At 36.6% G+C, this 17,737-nt stretch overlaps 1 protein-coding gene across 1 annotated transcript in view; it reads left to right on the forward strand.

Annotated features, from left to right (window-relative positions):
- Nucleotides 1–6,661: 6,661 nt before the first annotated feature.
- The window catches only part of LOC121735643 (protein gustavus), a 107,245-nt gene continuing 96,169 nt past the window's right edge, over nucleotides 6,662–17,737 (forward strand). Inside the window, exon 1 of the mRNA XM_042126539.1 lies at nucleotides 6,662–6,928. Coding sequence (XP_041982473.1) covers nucleotides 6,864–6,928 — 65 coding nt within the window. The 5' untranslated portion in view covers nucleotides 6,662–6,863. The remainder of the gene's footprint in view (nucleotides 6,929–17,737) is intronic.

The following is a 17,737-nucleotide window of genomic DNA, read 5'->3' on the forward strand; positions in this document are numbered from 1 at the left end:
ATGATCTTAATACATAATTCACATCCATCGCAAGTCGCAAAAGTATAACGTTTCTTACCGCATGCGTATTCCAAAATAAATTAACTTTATATTCCGCTATAATGAATCAAATACAAGTTCCCCTCAATAACATAAGCTATAAATAAAGGACAAAATACTATTTTTAACGTACTCGTATTAAGGCGACGCCTTGATGATTTGGCTGTAGCGATATCGATTTTTCTCAGCAATAACTAAAGCTAAGAAATTAAAGTTCATTGTCAGTATTCATCATGTCTTTGTCTTTGAATTACCGAAAGCATAACACGATTGATCAACTTTTATAACACAGAATAATCAATAAAAAAGACCTCTGTAAAAAGGGGATTCCTATTTTTCCAACAGGAGAGAGTGATTTAAGCTTCCAAAATGTGTACATAGCTTGGTTCAAGCATACACTTTAATTTGCCCATAGCTTATATGAAATGTATTTATGGTTTATAAATTACGCGACAAAAACCATTTTGTCGCTTACGCCCTTTTAATTTTTTGCTGTTCGATTGCTCATAGAAAACAAGCAATCTAAAACATATCCAACACGGTTTTTTACTTTAACGCGGCGTCACCTTAAAAACGAGCACCGTTAATGAAGAATTGTCATTGATACGAAATAACGTACCGTTTTTATTGGACTTTACATTTATCCAGTTTTATTTACATTATCGATTCTACGGTTCCGTTGTTAAGCCCAATTATTATTGAGAGTTATAGCGGGCTTACATTATTTCAATCCAGTGCTGGATTGCTACTGGAATCATGTAACTGGGTACTGGAATGCACTGCCATTATACTGTTTTTAGGGTTCCGTACCCAAAGGGTAAAAACGGAACCCTATTACTAAGACTTCGATGTCTAAACTTTTTAATCGGGACTTAACGCGACTTATTTAAGTAAAACGTCGAGAAAAAAGTATGTACTCGTAGTAGCATTACTACTTAAATAAGTCGCGTTAAGTCCCGATTAAAAAGTTTAATTATAATGCAACGCGAAAGTTTAAAATGTTAACTTCGATGTCTGTCTGTTCGTCTGTCTATCAGCAGGCTGTATCTCAAGAACCGCTATAGCTAGATTTCTGAAATGTTCACAGATTGTGTATATCTGTTGCCGCTATAACAACAAATACTAAAATCAAAATAAATTAAATATTTAAGGGGGCCCATACAATAAACGTGATTTTTTTACTTGCCACTTGAAATGTTCATAAAATACTCAGTTGTATTTATACTTTGATAATTAATAATAAAATTTAAATAAATAATTAAGGTGGGCTTCCATACAAAAAAAAAAGTTTTTTACCTAATTTTGCTTTTTAATGGTACGGAAACCATTCGTGCTCGAGTCCAATTCGTACTTGGCCGATTTTTATGTATTTAATAGATGCAATTGGAAGATCTATAGTTTGACACGAATCAATACCACGGCTTAATAAAAAACCGGCAAGAACTAAGAAGTAACGCTATGTTGTACCTATTCGTTGAGTGAGTGAGAATTTCAAAGAGCAAGAAAATTATTGTTGCGAGCATTCATAGACATTGCCTATATATATATATATATATATATATATATATTTATTATAGGTTTATTATTTAGCGGACAAATTACAAGTTACATGTATGTATGTTTTTATGTGTGCACGTATATCTCCGGAACTACAAGTCGATTTAAGTGAATCTTTTTTCGTTGTACTTGGTATTGTTCAACTTAGGGAATAGTGCAAGTTTCATCAAAATTGATTAAGTAGTTTTTGAGATAAGGAATCTTTTTAAAATACTATTATTGGTTCATTTTATTAAAATAAACTGTAGAAGGCATAGTGCTACAACAATTAAGGATACATTTAAGGATAGATAGAGGTTATCCAGATAAACTATCGACCAGTATTTATCAAGTAAGCCTCTCAAAACTAGATATTAGGCAAAAAGAGTCCCTAGTTTTTAAGCAAAGTTCATTTTGGTGTATAATCTTCACTATCAAAAGGCTAGACTGACGCCCGTTCGACCTTAGAATCGGTTATTATAAAAAGAACTCGCCCGAACGCCAGACTAGGAGTAATAAAAGTAAGTAATTTGAAAGTAAAATTAATAAAATCGCCAATCCACCATATAGACGCTTGAATATTAAATTGAATTATTGGGCCAAGATAGTTCCTGACCACTTTATATGCATAACTCAGATACTTGAGGGGGGAATTAAAATCAACTCAGATCAATATCAAACTTTTAGATTGAAAACTAAACCTTGAGAGAGCACTAACTAGGAATTTCCATAAAGCGGTGTTCGTTAATTTAAAATCATATTTTATGAAGTTATGAAGCTTTTAATTATTACCAACTTTTTACAGCGTGCCATTATTAAGTTCTTAGGATATTTCCTACGGATAATAAAAACTATATTATTCGTAGGATATTTCATATTACTTATCTTAGATGTCTTGGACGCAAGGGCGTATGTTTTAATTATTCCTGTCATTATTCTACTATTTACGTGGGAGAGCCATGCTTCGGCACGAATGGGCCGGCTCGACCGGAGAAATACCACGTTCTCACAGAAAACCGGCGTGAAACAGCGCTAGCGCTGTGTTTCGCCGAGTGAGTGAGTTTACCGGAGGCCCAATCCCCTACCCTATTCCCTTCCCTACCCTCCCCTATTACCCTATTCCCTCTTAAAAAGGCAGGCAACACACCTGCAGCTCTTCTGATGCTGCGAGTGTCCATGGGCGACGGAAGTTGCTTTCCATTAGGTGACCCGTTTGCTCGTTTGCCCCCTTATTTCATAAAAAAAAAATTTTCAAAGTTGTAACTTTGTATGTGTCTGTAAACTTTTTTTTTAAATTATTTCTGAATAGATTTTAAGTAAATGCTTTCAGAATGTTGACACTACTGGTGCCTACCACCGGTTCGGGAACTAACCCGGCGAGAAGAACCGGCGTAAGAAACTCGCACGGGGTCCACTTAATTTATTTTACCACCGCCAAAATAAATAAGCCCATGCTATTTTTCTGAATATGTTTTGAACCTTATAAAATTTCTAAGCCTAGCCAAAACTAAACGTACGTGGTTGTATTCTATATTAAGATATTATGTATGTCACAAAGTGTTTTTTAAGAGAACATTATAATATTTAATATTGCTCTAACCTTTTGATAAACCCCAGAGAGGAAATTTTGTTTTTAGTATTTGTTGTTATAGCGGCAACAGATATCTGTGAAAATTTTAGAAGTCTAGAAGTATAGCGGTTCTTGAGATACAGCCTGGAGACAGACAGACAGACGGACAGACAACGAAGTCTTAGTAATAGGGTCCAGCTTTTACCCTTTGGGTACGGAACCCTACAAAGACAGTTTTCAAATTGTTATCTATTTATGGATGAACCATGTGTAACTAACAATAATTTACACCAAATCACTCATGTCTTCATTTCTTTTTCTACGAATTTTCCCATAGGCTTCATATTCGTTTGATTTTGTTGGAAATTATATAAGGTTTCCCATTTCAATGCGTAGATACAAACACTTGTAGGGTGCAATGGCTGGTGGCACGTTTACAATTCGTACGCAATAAGTTTTCCTGTTTACAATGTATGATGTATCATTCAGAGTCATGATCTTCTTATCAGGGAACCTAGATGCTTGCATTGTATCATTTTCTAGAAGGTTATATAGAAAAGACTATTATATAACTGGTAGTCAAAGACCACTTGTACCTGTGTTATAATTCCTAAAAATGCTTAAAAGACAATTGTTTTAGGCTAATCACAAACATTGAAGCTTTAGGAGTCGTATTTTACTCAGGCAAAAATACGTAGACTGAAGACCAATGAATCAACATGTTAGATGTGCGAAAAATCGATAAAATTCTTTACATTATTCTTTGACATAATGTTATTCAATATTATTATTACAAGAGAATAAAACGAGAGCAGTGATAAGGCTTACGATATATAAACAAGAAACTTATCAATACGCACGACTAACTGGGCCATAACCGTAAACTGATACGGTGGGGGAATAGTCTGTCCCCAAATCTCTCTATTTCTATACTAAACAGGGATGTGACGATTCGATTTGAAAATCGAATAACGAATTAATTTTTAGTCGAATCGAGCGAGAATTTATGAGTCCGTTGAAAGACAAAGAATATGCTAGCCACACAAAAGCACTTTAATTTTGTGCAGTTAACGTTTATATGTAGTTAAATGTCGAAAAATGTTGACCCATTCCTTTGATTTCGGACAAAAAAATCGAAACGAAGGCACGAGAATCCACTTACTAAGTGAACATAAAGCGAATTATCCGATACGACCGTAAAATCTTGAAAGAGAATGGCTCATCCCTAGTGCGAAGTCCGATATCGGATGGTTTATGGACGACTCACGGATACGTGCCGGGGGTCACAAATATCCGCCTAAACAATTTATAACAACCACTAGGTTGAGATTTTTCCAGGAGCCAAGATTTAAATCGTGAAGTGTTTTTGTTTATAGTCTGTACCTAACGGTGTGAATATTTGGTCGTTATTGTACTTAATCTTACACTATACTTAAGTCAATTTTGGTACCATTTTACTATTTCCAGATTTTTATCTGTACTTATGTACATATTTTGTAGTACCTAATTTAAAACATTCAACAATATTTTCTTTGCCACAGGGTAACCATGAGTTTTTAATAATTATACAATTAAAGGAAGTATAAGTTTTCTGTAAATAATGCTATGCAAAATACATTTTTACTTTTTCGCGGTTTTTTTAAATCAAAAATTCGTACCTTGGACCTACGTGCTACAGAAACTGATAATTTAACTTGTTCTAATAAACAACGGAAAAAACTATGACGTCAGAAGTAGAAACGCCAAAAACTGGGGGAATAAAAGTATATTTTTTTAATAAATTGAAGGTCATTGTCTTTGGCTCGTACATTTGCACTAAATAGCTTTGAGAATAAGGGCGTTTGTGCACTACACGGAATTTTACTATCCGGCGCGGCGCGGCGCGGCGCGCGGCGCGGCGTCCCGATTTATTACGTTTTGATATGGAAAACGTGAAAGTTATGAACGCCGGACGGTAAAATTCCGTGTACCTAGTGCACAAACGACCTAATTCGGAAAATTAACGTATAATAAACTGGAACAGACAAGTGTGCTCCGCGGAGTCCTAGGGAGCCCTAGGCGAGCGATACCTACATAAAAATGTCATCCACTTCATTCAAGGCTAAATATTTTTTGGGGTCCGTCAAAAATGACACTACTTAAAAGGATTCCGCCACCAAAACAGTTTGAGAACAACTGATTACTAGAAGATCGGCACCGCAGTATCCCGTGGTCCCACTTTTTTTCCCGTGGCTTACTCTATGTCTATGCCAAATTCTATCTAAATCGGCCAAGTCGTTTCAATGCAAACAAACTTTTCTTCTTTATTATATTTTGTTATATTTGTAGACTAATTGGGAGACTTATTTTATGACTAATTGGGAGACTTATTTTATTGTCTAGTCACTCTAGCTCTATTAATGCCTTGTCTATTACAATCTGTTTTGTCTATTCTGTCGTAGACCGAACCCATTTCTACCGTGCATACCTACAACACGTGTGGAACTTTCTGCTGTGGAACAAATATTTCCATTATATCTAACTTATAATTTCCAGAATGACATGTGAACACGCACGTAAATTTCACCTCAATTCTACTATTTTCGTAATATAATTACAGCTGCGACCCCTATTCGATCCAGCTCTTGTTTTATCAAAGTACAAAATGGCATTATCCAAACTTACTTGAAAATTTTAAACCAATGGCATGGATATTTCAGGAAAATACTATTTTGTAGTTTCATTAGTGCAGTAACAACTTCAGTAGAATTGGGTTACTTTATCGTTTAGGTACCCTAAGTAAAGGATAACAAAGTTAACTATTCCTAAATTAGGAATAACAAACTTCACTATTTATCACAATAACACTTCCTGTTTTAGCTTAAACGGCTAAACGCGTGTCCGTCATGACGCGAATAGCCGCTAACTTCGACTACCGCTAGGTAAATGGACTATTTACATTACTAAAGTTCCTAATCAGATTAATATAATAATAATAATATCTATGGACGCTTCACACCACGTCAGTCTGGCCCCGTGCTAAGTACCTAAAGGACTTGTGTTACAGGTACCAGACAACGGAAATATATTTAATACTTTTATACTATACATATATTTAAGATTTTTATTATATCATACACATATTTAATACACATCCAGACCCGGGAACATTGAAAACTTTTTGTTCCGTCGGCGGGATTCGAACCCGCGACCCCCGGCTTGAGCTACCAACGCGCTCACCACTGAGCCACAGAGGTCGTCAAAAAGATTCACGTGAAGAAGCTATTATATTTATTATCGCTGACATAATCGTGCTAAAATTACTAGCCAATGGCATCGAGGTTTCATTGCATCTGCATGGGAAAAGTTGCCTTTAAAGAGTGGGTCTTTTAAAGCAAACAGCGGCGCAAAGCAAAATCGCCTTTAAAGACCTCAAAGCTCGCTTGATAGCTATAATGTTTGGATGTTAGCGGGCGCGTGTTATCACATGGTGCGCGGGGCCGCCGCGGCGCCGACCGCGTCAGTCCACCACGGAGCGACGCGCGGAGCGCCTGACTCGCGACCCCAGCCCTACGACCCTCGGAGCCCTACGGCCCTACGGTTTAACGACCCCCGGCCCTATTCAGATGCGCCCTTCGGCACGCTCCCTTAAATAATTCCGAGAGAGTAATTGTGAATTTTTTTCGAGGAAATGGACGCTAAACAGTGGTAGTGAAGTGGTCTGGATGTGGTGCGGCGGATGTACCCGCTGCCTCGCTTGTGGGTGGTGACTATTGGAATGCCAGCTGCTCTTGACCTAACTAGGTAGGTGATTAACTTCAACAGCCTTGCGCTACTGGCTTAGCAATTTACGTACCGAGAAAAACTTGATACATAAACACATGTGTAATAACTAATAACAGCTAATAAGTAATGTTTCTTTGTAAACAACCAAATTGCATTTGCTTAAACGTAAATAAAACATTTTATGTGATTTTTAATTTAATCAAACTGCTAGCACAGAATACAGAATCAAATCGTTTTTTCCTTTAATAGACTGGCTTAACCTGCATCTAAATTACGTACCGAGAACGATTTGCTACACAAACACATACGTAATAACTAATAAGCCGTTTTTTTTTCATGTTAATAGTACCTATTTGTGTTATTGTAAAATCGTTATTCGCAACATAATTTTATGATAGCACGGGTTTTTTATAATCGTACAAGAACTTCTGTTGAAAAGTGAATGTGTCTGTCGTTGTCGGTCAGCTTAACAAATTGTTGACAGTTGTTATCAAAACAATCGATGGATTTAATTCGTTTAAATTACAAATGTGTTAAAATTTAAATTATTCTCGGTCTATTAGGCAGCACGCACACAAATCAAGACTCTACCTAGAGTATTAGAATTTTGTTAATTTAACTGTAGTTTTGTCCTCTATTAATTTATAATCAAGATTTAAAAAGCTATTCCGGACTACGATTAAAATATCTTATAGGAGTATAGTATAATATCTTGCGCCTATCTATACTTATAAAATTACATGTCCTGACTGACTGACTGACTGATTCATCATCGCTGAGCAAAAACTGTTAAAGTTACAGCCACGAAATTTGGTGAGTAGGGTTGTTTTATTAAGTCGACACCCACTAAGGAAGGAATTTTGAAAATTTTACCCTGAAGGGGGTGAAATAGGGGTTGAAAGTTTGAATGAAAGTCCGTCATTTCTTGAGATAGAAACATGAAACTTTATTTTTGGGTTACTGATTAAAAATGAATGGATACGTATTTAAGCGTTTTTGGAAATTCTACCTCCAGGGGGGTGAAATTGGGGTTGAAAGTTTGAATGAAAGTCCGTCATTTCTTGAGTTAGAAACATGAAATTTTATGTTTGGGCTACTGATTAAAAATAATTGGATACGTGTTTAGGCGTTTCTGGAAATTCTACCCCGAGGGGGTGAAATATGGGTTGGAAGTTTAAATGAAAGTCCGTCATTTCTTAAGTTAGAAATATGAAAGTTTATTTTTGGACTGCTGATTAAAAATGAATGGATAGGTATTGAAGCGTTTTTGGAAATTCTACCCCCAAGGGGGTGAAATTGGGGTTGAAAGTTTGAATGAAAGTCCGTCATTTCTTGAGTTAGAAACATGAAAGTTTATTGACGTTTGCGTTTGACGTTTACTTAAATAGGGTTCCGTTTTTACCCTTTGTATAAGGAACCACAAAAAGGTGAAAACTATATCCATCTTTGTTATTAATTATTATACTATGTTAACACGGACGAAGTCGCGGGAAACAACTAGTTAGCTATATAAATAACATTACTTGCATTTGTTACATCACTTCTACAGGAGATAATGTAGTAGAAATAAAAATTACGCGACCAAAGTACTTAAAAGGAATTTACGAGCGTAATAAACAATTAACTTTACCGCTATTGATATGTTATTGTAAGTTATTATTATTAGTTATTATCATTTTATACAAGAGGAAAATTTATAGAACCTCACATAAGTGATTACTGATTTTCCTTATGGGGACAATGTTCTCCATTAGCAGTCATCTCGAGAAAAATCTCCGTCTCAAAATATATTTTATTTGGGAGAAAATATTGCGACAGCGGTAATAAATTATTTTCATAGGACGGGAATAAATGAAAAGTAAAAAGGCAATTAAATTTTCGCAGAAAAAGCTGGAGTCTTTGTCTCCGAACAGATAAATTACGATCGATTCATTCAATTCTTTTGAAATCTTTCATAACTGTCCTTTTCTTCGCTAGCTATTAACTGTGGCTTCGGTCGAGGAAAATGGGATTCCTATTTCTTTTCAGTTTGTGCTGCTTATGCTCTTGATGTTTTGTTCTGCGCTCATTTAAGGGGGTGACTTACCCTAAAGTGTCGATTTTATAATTCATTTTTATACTTGAAAATAAGCCCCGAATTGTTTCATTTTCAAAAATTTGATACTATATTATATTTCTGAGAATTCGATCTGAGCAAAAACACGATATCTTAAAATTTTCTCTATTGAAAAAAATTAAAGATGCATCTAATTTTCACGAATTTTTCATTTATTGCCATAACCGTGCATTGACCTAAGTTAATATTTTAACACATTGTATAAAATTATATCATTGAAAGATCGACCAGGCGGATTTTTAAAATGTTGTATATTTATCGAGTTATTGAGAAAAGACTAATTTGGCGATGAATCCGCGTCGTCCTTTTTCACCTGGCATATGAAAGACGGGCGTGAGTGTGAAGAGAGAAGGACGATGTCTGATTATTTAGGTTAGTCGCCCTCTTAAGAAAGATAAGTATCAATGTGTCTATAATGTTAAAATAAAAGTAGGTCGGCTTAGATTACGTAATTACACTTACCTCTATAATACACTGGACAGGCGATCGCTATCAATAAAATATTCCTATTTGAAAGTCGCCATATTGGCGCTGATTGCTATATGAAAGCAGTAGTGAGTGTACTTGGAACTACTATTTTGCAAATGGCGGTTGTCATTTTCTATATAAATTAGTTCACAGTACGCTCACCGCGGCGCTTCAAATCGGCATAAGAAATAGCTGTCATTTTGTATGGCATAGCCTGTCCAGTGTATTATAGAGGTCAGTTTAGAACTTAAAATGTCACTATTTGACAGTGAAAATGGCATTTGATAGTAAATAATATATATGATGCATATTCTTGCTGAAGAGTAGAAAATATATAGGTTCATTTTAACTAACCTTGTCAATAATTTAACAATATCTTTGTTCTATTTTGAGAATATAGAGCATCCTTTGTAATATAACCTGAAATTTGATTGTGCCTAATGAAATTTCGGGCCTCCTAGTTTGAAAGTTCGGCCGGGTCGAGTTTTACAACTTCCAAAGTTACTTTTAAAGCTCATTATTATCTATTCAGCGCCGCCAATATACGCCAAAACTGGATAACTTTGGTGATTTTAAAAACTTACCGAAAATTAAATTTACATTTACTTACTACTTTTTGCTGGTATTATCAGAACTCAATTGGAAAACCGAAATGATCAAAATTCCTGCGTCAAATGTCAATAGTCAGTGAAAATAGACTTGCAGATCTCTATAAGCTTCGCATCTTATCCTGCCCATACTATTAGGCTACTTCTCTGCATATGTTTACTGAAAATAATATGCATAAAGATTTGTAGAAACAGATAGTTTTTATACGTAGCACAGTAGTTTAACGGACGAATTCTGAAGTATGTATTCCCACCACCTCTCCCTAAGTGTTGATGCTTAATAAAGTCTCTAAGCGTTTACATAACACAGTTTAATGATTTATATACGATATCCAGTATTTAAATGCAAACTCTCTACATAATACGGGTATAAAACGACGCGACAACGCGTACATCAGTGTCGCGGACGTCTTCGAGCGTCGTCGGTGACAAATGTTGATATTTTTGTCGGTGCTAAGCCAGAGATATTGATTGTGGAGAAGTGGAGCAGTGTAGAGCAACTCCCAAACCGATATTTATTAGCTATTGGGGAAATTGCTCGAGAGATACGGTGAAAAACTCTCAGCAGAGCCATTAATTTTTTTATTTTTTTTATTAAATAAGGGGGCAAACGAGCAAACGGGTCACCTGATGGAAAGAAACTTCCGTCGCCCATGGACACTCGCAGCATCAGAAGAGCTGCATGTGCGTTGCCGGCCTTTTAAGAGGGAATAGGGTAATTGGGGAGGGTAGGGAAGGGAATAGGGGAGGGTAGGAAAGGGAATAGGGTAGGGGGTTGGGCCTCCGGTAAACTCACTCACTCGGCGAAACACAGCGCAAGCGCTGTTTCACGCCGGTTTTCTGTGAGAACGTGGTATTTATCCGGTCGAGCCGGCCCATTCGTGCCGAAGCATGGCTCTCCCACGTATAGATTTAAGCACAGGGGTAAGTCAATGAGTTTAACTACATGTGCAGTCGTTGCTGTTACTTCCCTTATATTCAAATACTGACTTTGAAACTGGTCGATCTATCATTAACGCACAAGTTACAAACTTCTTATCCAATTTATTAGATATACTTAAGGATATCCTTCAAGTGATTTTTACCTAGTTTGAAATAGAAGTTATTTCAGTTTGCTGATTAATTTTACTTTAAGTGACGGCAACTGTTTTGGTGCTCTTAACCAACCTTTATCATTGCTGACATACAATCCTTAACAGGATCATCTACTGTCCACAAGCGGAACGTCTCAACTTAATGTAAAGTTAGCATCACAATAGGCGAAGTTGTCAAAGGTATAATCGTCAGCTCCAATAAAGCAATAGTTCGGAACAGGTAATCGGCTTCCAGAATGATCCGTTCTGTGCATCTCAATAACGTCATTATCCTGAGCAGATGTGGGTAGTTTGACTAAAATTGGATCGCCCAAAACGGCAGCGAGTGATCGACATGACTGACGTAGATATATAGAGGGTTATCATGCAAACTGAAATCTGTCTAGAAATCTAGATGGACCCTTTGTCGCTCAATGCTCATATTAAATGAGTTGACTGAAACTAAAAGCTGTAATATCATCGAGGTTAAAGCCTAAATATTTTTTTTCTAGATTCTTTAGCCTGTTTTCGTACTTTTGGATCTTTTATACGGGATATCTTTTATTTCAGAGCCCGCTTTCTTCTAGTGTCCTCTTCGATATGAATGTGATGATGATGATCTTTTATTTGACTTTTTAATATTATTTCCGCCGACAAATGCGACCCGATTCTTCCTACTGGCACAATAGACATAACTTTTACCTACTGGGCAACGTGGTAATGCTGAGCATTATTTCTCTCTTCCTCTTTATTAAAAAAAACACCGTTCGAAATCTCTTATGTAACTTTCACGTTATAAGTTCGCAACAGAACTATAATGCGGTCCCAAATTCACAGGTTCATTAAACATGATATGGGTCGGAAGATAATTGGAAGCTATTAAGGGAACGATATCAATCGTGTAGTCAATGTCGGATGTCGGTTTTCACTGGCGCTGGTGTTGCAAAGTTGGTGATAATTACTAACGTCTCCGTGGTCTAGTGGTATAGAGCGCGGCTCTTGACTCGGAGGTCGTGGGTTCGATTCCCGCGTTGGAAACATGTTATTTCCAAGTTTGGTTAGGACAATGCAGGCTGATCACCTGATTGTCTGACAAGATGATCCATGCGTCGGATGGGCATGTAAAAAGTCGGTCCTGCACCTGATCTCTCGCCAGTCGTGTCGGTCTTCCGTCCCACTGGGTTATGAGAGTAAAGGAATAGAGAGTGCTCTTGTGTACTGCACACACACTTGGGCACTATAAAATTACTCCTGCGTAGCTGGCCTGGTTTCAATGAAACCGTCACCGAAACCGGTGTGGGAGCTATTATTATTTATTATAATTACTAAGGTTACATTGGCCTGCTAGCTTTTCTTCCCACTTCCGCATAAAAAAGTTGTAAGGAATACTTGGCGAATATACTTAAATGTTTCATTTTATCCACCTAGATGAGAAAATTGTAGAAAATCTACACTTTGTCAGAAGCACCTGTGTGCGAAATTTGAAGTTTCTAGCTCTTGAGACCGGCCTGTGCATTAGTCGATCAGAAAATTAGTTTGCCTGTTATTTATTCAGGTTTTTGTGGCATTAGGAATTGAGGTTGAATTATAATTTGTCTGATTTAGAATCGTTATTACTAGAAGCTCATTGTCACTAATTTTGTTGAAAGATCTTTTAATTTGAAATTCTTTACTGCCAAAGTATTCACAATTTAAAGTTTCAAAGTTAGCACCACTTGGTTCGGACGTTTTATTTTAGTGTCTAATAAAAGTATACTCAAACGGCATTAGCCATTCAGTTAGCAGAGTGCAGGAACTACTTAGAAATACTTTGGGCGAGCGTGCAATGGGGTTTACGAACGTAACTCGCACATTAAATACATCGATCACGTACTAAGGTAACCCGACGTTTACAAATACTGGAAAAACTTTGTTGGATTAAACGGAACGGTTGGATTTTATTGTCGGATTTTGATTCGTTTTAAATGGTACGAGGGCGAGTCACAAAAGTAAAAAAATATGATTTGCTTTGACCAGCCTAAGCCTAAGACAATGAAACTTCGGAAAGCCTTTTAAGCACTATTTTTTTTTAATTAAATAAGGGGGCAAACGGGTCACCTGATGGTAAGCAACTACCGTCGCCCATGGACACTCGCAGCATCAGAAGAGCTGCAGGTGCGTTGCCGGCCTTTTAAGAGGGAATACGCTCTTTTCTTGAAGGTTTGTAATTTTCATGTTTATCACATTAAAGACAAAAAATCTGTGAAGTTTCTTAATCCTGAGTTGGTAATTTAGAAGGATTTCTTGGCTCTATAATATACACTTTGCACGTTTTTCTTACGCCATTAAATCTCTTTAATAGAAAGACAGCCTAATCCAATAGAAACATAACTAAAACTATTGTAATAAAAAGAATTAATTCCATTAAAATACTCATCTCAACGAAAGCGAATTAAATAATTAAGTTAATAATTCAATCAATGTTTTCTGTGAAAGAGCAACATTGAATTTTAATCGGCTAATGTAATTATCCTGATCTTTTCATAATATTTCTTTTTATCCTGTCAAAACAATAGCCAAGGTGTGTAAGTACTGTAGTAAACTCTGAACCTTGTTTCATCTAAGCGGCTGTACAATTTTAACAAGGATTTATCCCTTTTCTCGTCTCTACATCGGTACTTGTTAACGAAGATTTGGCTTTGGTTGTTTAAATTAAAAAATATATTAAATTATATATATCGTTAGCTATTATTATAATTGCTTCTCTTCTGATGCTGATGCTGCGAGTGTCCATGGGCGACGGAAAATGCTTTCCATATTTTCAAATATTTTTTTTAAAGAAAAAAAAAAAGGGCAAACGAGCAAACGGGTCACCTGATGGCTGCAGGTGCGTTGCCGGCCTTTTAAGTGGGAATAGGGTCAAAGGGGAGGGTAGGGAAGGGCCTATTCCCTTCCCTACCCTCCCCTATGACCCTATTCCCTCGCCCCTCTCTCGAGGGGAGAGGGAATAGGGTAGGAGATTGGGCCTCCGGTAAACTCACTCACTCGGCGAAACACAGCGCAAGCGCTGTTTCACGCCGGTTTTCTGCGAGAACGTGGTATTTCTCCGGTCGAGACGGCCCATTCGTGCCGAAACATGGCTCTCCCACGTATAAAATCAAATGTGTTAGTCGCGCTAAAACTCGAAAACGGCTGGACAGATTGGGCTGATTTTAGTCTTAAAACATTCCAGGGAAGGGTTTAGTGACACGAAGCTCACCGGGACAGCTAGTAATTATTTAAATTTTCAAATCTCATTGCCGTTTCTAACTGCTACGTCCAATAGTTAAAACTTAAATTAGAGTAGCTCAGTGTATAATTATTCTCCTAAACATTGCTTAATAGTCGGTGTAATGGTACAGAAGCTTTAATTAATGCCCCAGTGCTAACATTGTAAATATACAATGTCTTTTCGGAATATTACATAGATGATACAACTTCAAAAACTTTGTTCTTTTTTGTTATGAAATAAGGGGCAAACGAGCAAACGGGTCACCTGATGGAAAGCAACTTCCGTCGCCCATGGACACACGCAACATCAGAAGAGCTGCAGGTGCGTTGCCGGCCTTTTAAGAGGGAATAGGGTAATAGGGGAGGGTAGGGAAGGGAATAGGGTAGGGGATTGGGCCTCCGGTAAACTCATTCACTCGGCGAAACAGAGCGCAAGCGCTGTTTCACGCCGGTTTTCTGTGAGAACGTGGTATTTCTCTGGTCAAGCCGGCCCATTCGTGCCGAAGCATGGCTCTCCCACGTATAAAATAAGTGGAGCACATATAGATGATACTTATATATTCCAGTAGATTGTGAACATATTTTTATGTCGCCATTTCCAATCTTCCATATTAATATTATAAAAGCGAATGTGTGTCTGTCTGTTGCCTCTTCACGCCCAAACCGCTGAACCGATTTTGCTCAAATTTTGTATGGGGATTCTTTGAGTCCTGGGATAGGACATAGGATACTTTTTACTCCGGAAAAATGTACGGTTCCCGCGCGATAAACGAATTTTGAACGTCATGTAGTTCTTTATAGTTTTTCGTCTGTATCTATCCTTACAGGCTCTCCCCACAATCAAAAACAATACTCCTACTAATGTTTTATTTACCTTGCATAATACAAATACGTGCCGTCTAGTAAACTGACGCTCAGGCAGAAAATCCTAACTAAATATAGAACTAGGCCATTCGCCATTCGAGTGTTTTCGGAGCAACGTCCCTCCTAATGATTTTTAACCCTCCGTTGCTTCTCTCGTCTAAAAGCCTTCGCGTTCAGTTTGATAATGTTTTAATAACAATGCTCCCAAATTAATTTCTATGTTATTCTGAAGATTAGATCTCGTCTCTATCTTAATAGGGCCTTCTTTAGTAGATAGATACCTATCGAAGAAATGTAGTTTGGAAATATAACAGCAGCTTATTTACAAAGTGCCTATGATCCACGGATATATTTGGAGATGTTGTATGTTCGACAGTTTATTTATGTACCGTTATGTACATGTATGTTATGTAGAATAAAAAAATACATTGTGGCCATGTTCATTGTTTAATCAACATTCCTGGTCATTTTAAAAGCGATATTGTACTATAATTAAAAAATATATTTATAGTATACTAGCTGTCCCGGCAAACGTTTCTTTGCCATATAAAGTATTTCGCCCGTATTATTTTACTGAAGTGACTAAATAAGTATGTCACCATTGCATGGCATGAACGTTGCCGCTATCCCGCTATCCCGTCGCACAAACAATGGTCGCCGTCAGTCTCGAGTTGTAATAATTTACTATTATTTATTCAACAAATGCACTTATCAATATAATAAGTACCCAGTAGCCGAAACTCAGATCCACTGAATATGCATATAAAATTTGGTTAAAATCAGTAAAGACGTTTCGGAGGAGTACGCGGCCTAACATTGTGACACGAGAATTTTATATATAAGAAGATTTATATAGTACTAAACTACATATACTAGTAAATACCTAACCCCATTTCGTGTCCAGCATTCAAACGTCGTATATTGACAAACTAATTTTAACACTCGCGTCTCAGTATACCACTGCTCTATGCATAATATAAATTTCGCTATACACTAACAATTCAATTTGGATAGCTGGCGTACCCTAATGGCTAATACCCAAGTAAATTGAATCTCAAGAAACAAGGTTCGAAGTTATATTTACTGAGTTATATTTGACCGAATACCTCCCACGTTGGTGCACGTAGTCACAATGACGTACGGCAGTGTTAATGTTACATAGCTGATATGAAATAGCAATTATGTTAACTATTATAGACAAGGACGTATCGTCTTCCCGTTATGGAGCCAGAATTATTGTGTTTGTTAATGAAATGTGTGCTCTTAAGAGGGTGACTAACCCAAAAAATCAAACATCGTCCTTCTCTCTTCACACTCACGCCAGGTGAAAAAGACGACGCGGATTAATCGCCAAATTAGTTTTTTCTCAATAACTCGATACAATATTTAAAAAATCCATTAGTTCGGTTTCTCAATGATAGAATTTTATACAGTGTGTTAAAATATTAACTTAGTTCAATGCACTGTTATGGCAATAAATGAAAAATTCGTGAAAATTAGATGCATCTTTTTGATTTTTTTTTCGATCGAGAAAATTTTAAGATATCGTGTTTTTGCTCAGATCGAATTCTTGAAAATATAATATAGTATCTAATTTAAAAAAATGAAACAATTGGGGCTTATTTTCAAGTATAAAAATGAATTATAAAATCGTAAATTTTGGGTTTGTCGCCCCCTTAACAAGAATAGGTTTAGAGCACTTGACTTTACATGATCAATAATAACAGCTGACAATGACTGACTATTTAGAATTTAGATGATCAATAACTGACTATTCAGATGATTAGTAGCCCTAGTTATATTGGGAATAGCATCATAAAAAATACCAGAAAAACAAATTCATCAAAGTTCTTTTATGTCCATTTGCAATAGCGAAAGTTGTTATTATTGAGTTTAGTAAAAACGATTTCCGAAGTAGCAGCCCTAAATGAAAAGTTTTCTTCAACACTTTATCTTCGATAAGTCCTTTACAAAGACAATCTATCGCGAGTCTCTGAGGAGTTGTCCACAGTCTACCATTTCCGTTTCCTAAGATATCACACTAACAAGCTTGTCCCTTTGAGAATTTGTACGGACGCTTTACGTACATCCTTTTTATTGCTTATCAAGTTTGACGTGACTTTTTCCCATATCATCATCATCAGATTTCGGATGTTGAGGTGCATCTTTAGGAGTTTGGGCTTAAGCTTATCATGGACTGAAACTCCTCTCTTTCTCAATTTCTATACTGATTTTTGCCTTATACATGTTATAGTGGGACAAAGTTTCGGTGTGCAACATAGTATTGTACACTTGAAAAATTTTGACAATTGAAAGTAAAACTCTGTACATTCAAACTGAAAAAAAAAACTCGAGTGTTGAGCTTTTAGACGTGTCGCGATAGACTGAATTTTTACTTGATAAATAATAATTATTAGCCATACATTAAACGCCCTGAATTTCTCATGAA

The sequence above is a fragment of the Aricia agestis genome, chromosome 17 (assembly GCF_905147365.1).
Source record: "Aricia agestis chromosome 17, ilAriAges1.1, whole genome shotgun sequence".
In the NCBI taxonomy this organism is placed as follows: Eukaryota; Metazoa; Arthropoda; class Insecta; order Lepidoptera; family Lycaenidae; genus Aricia; species Aricia agestis.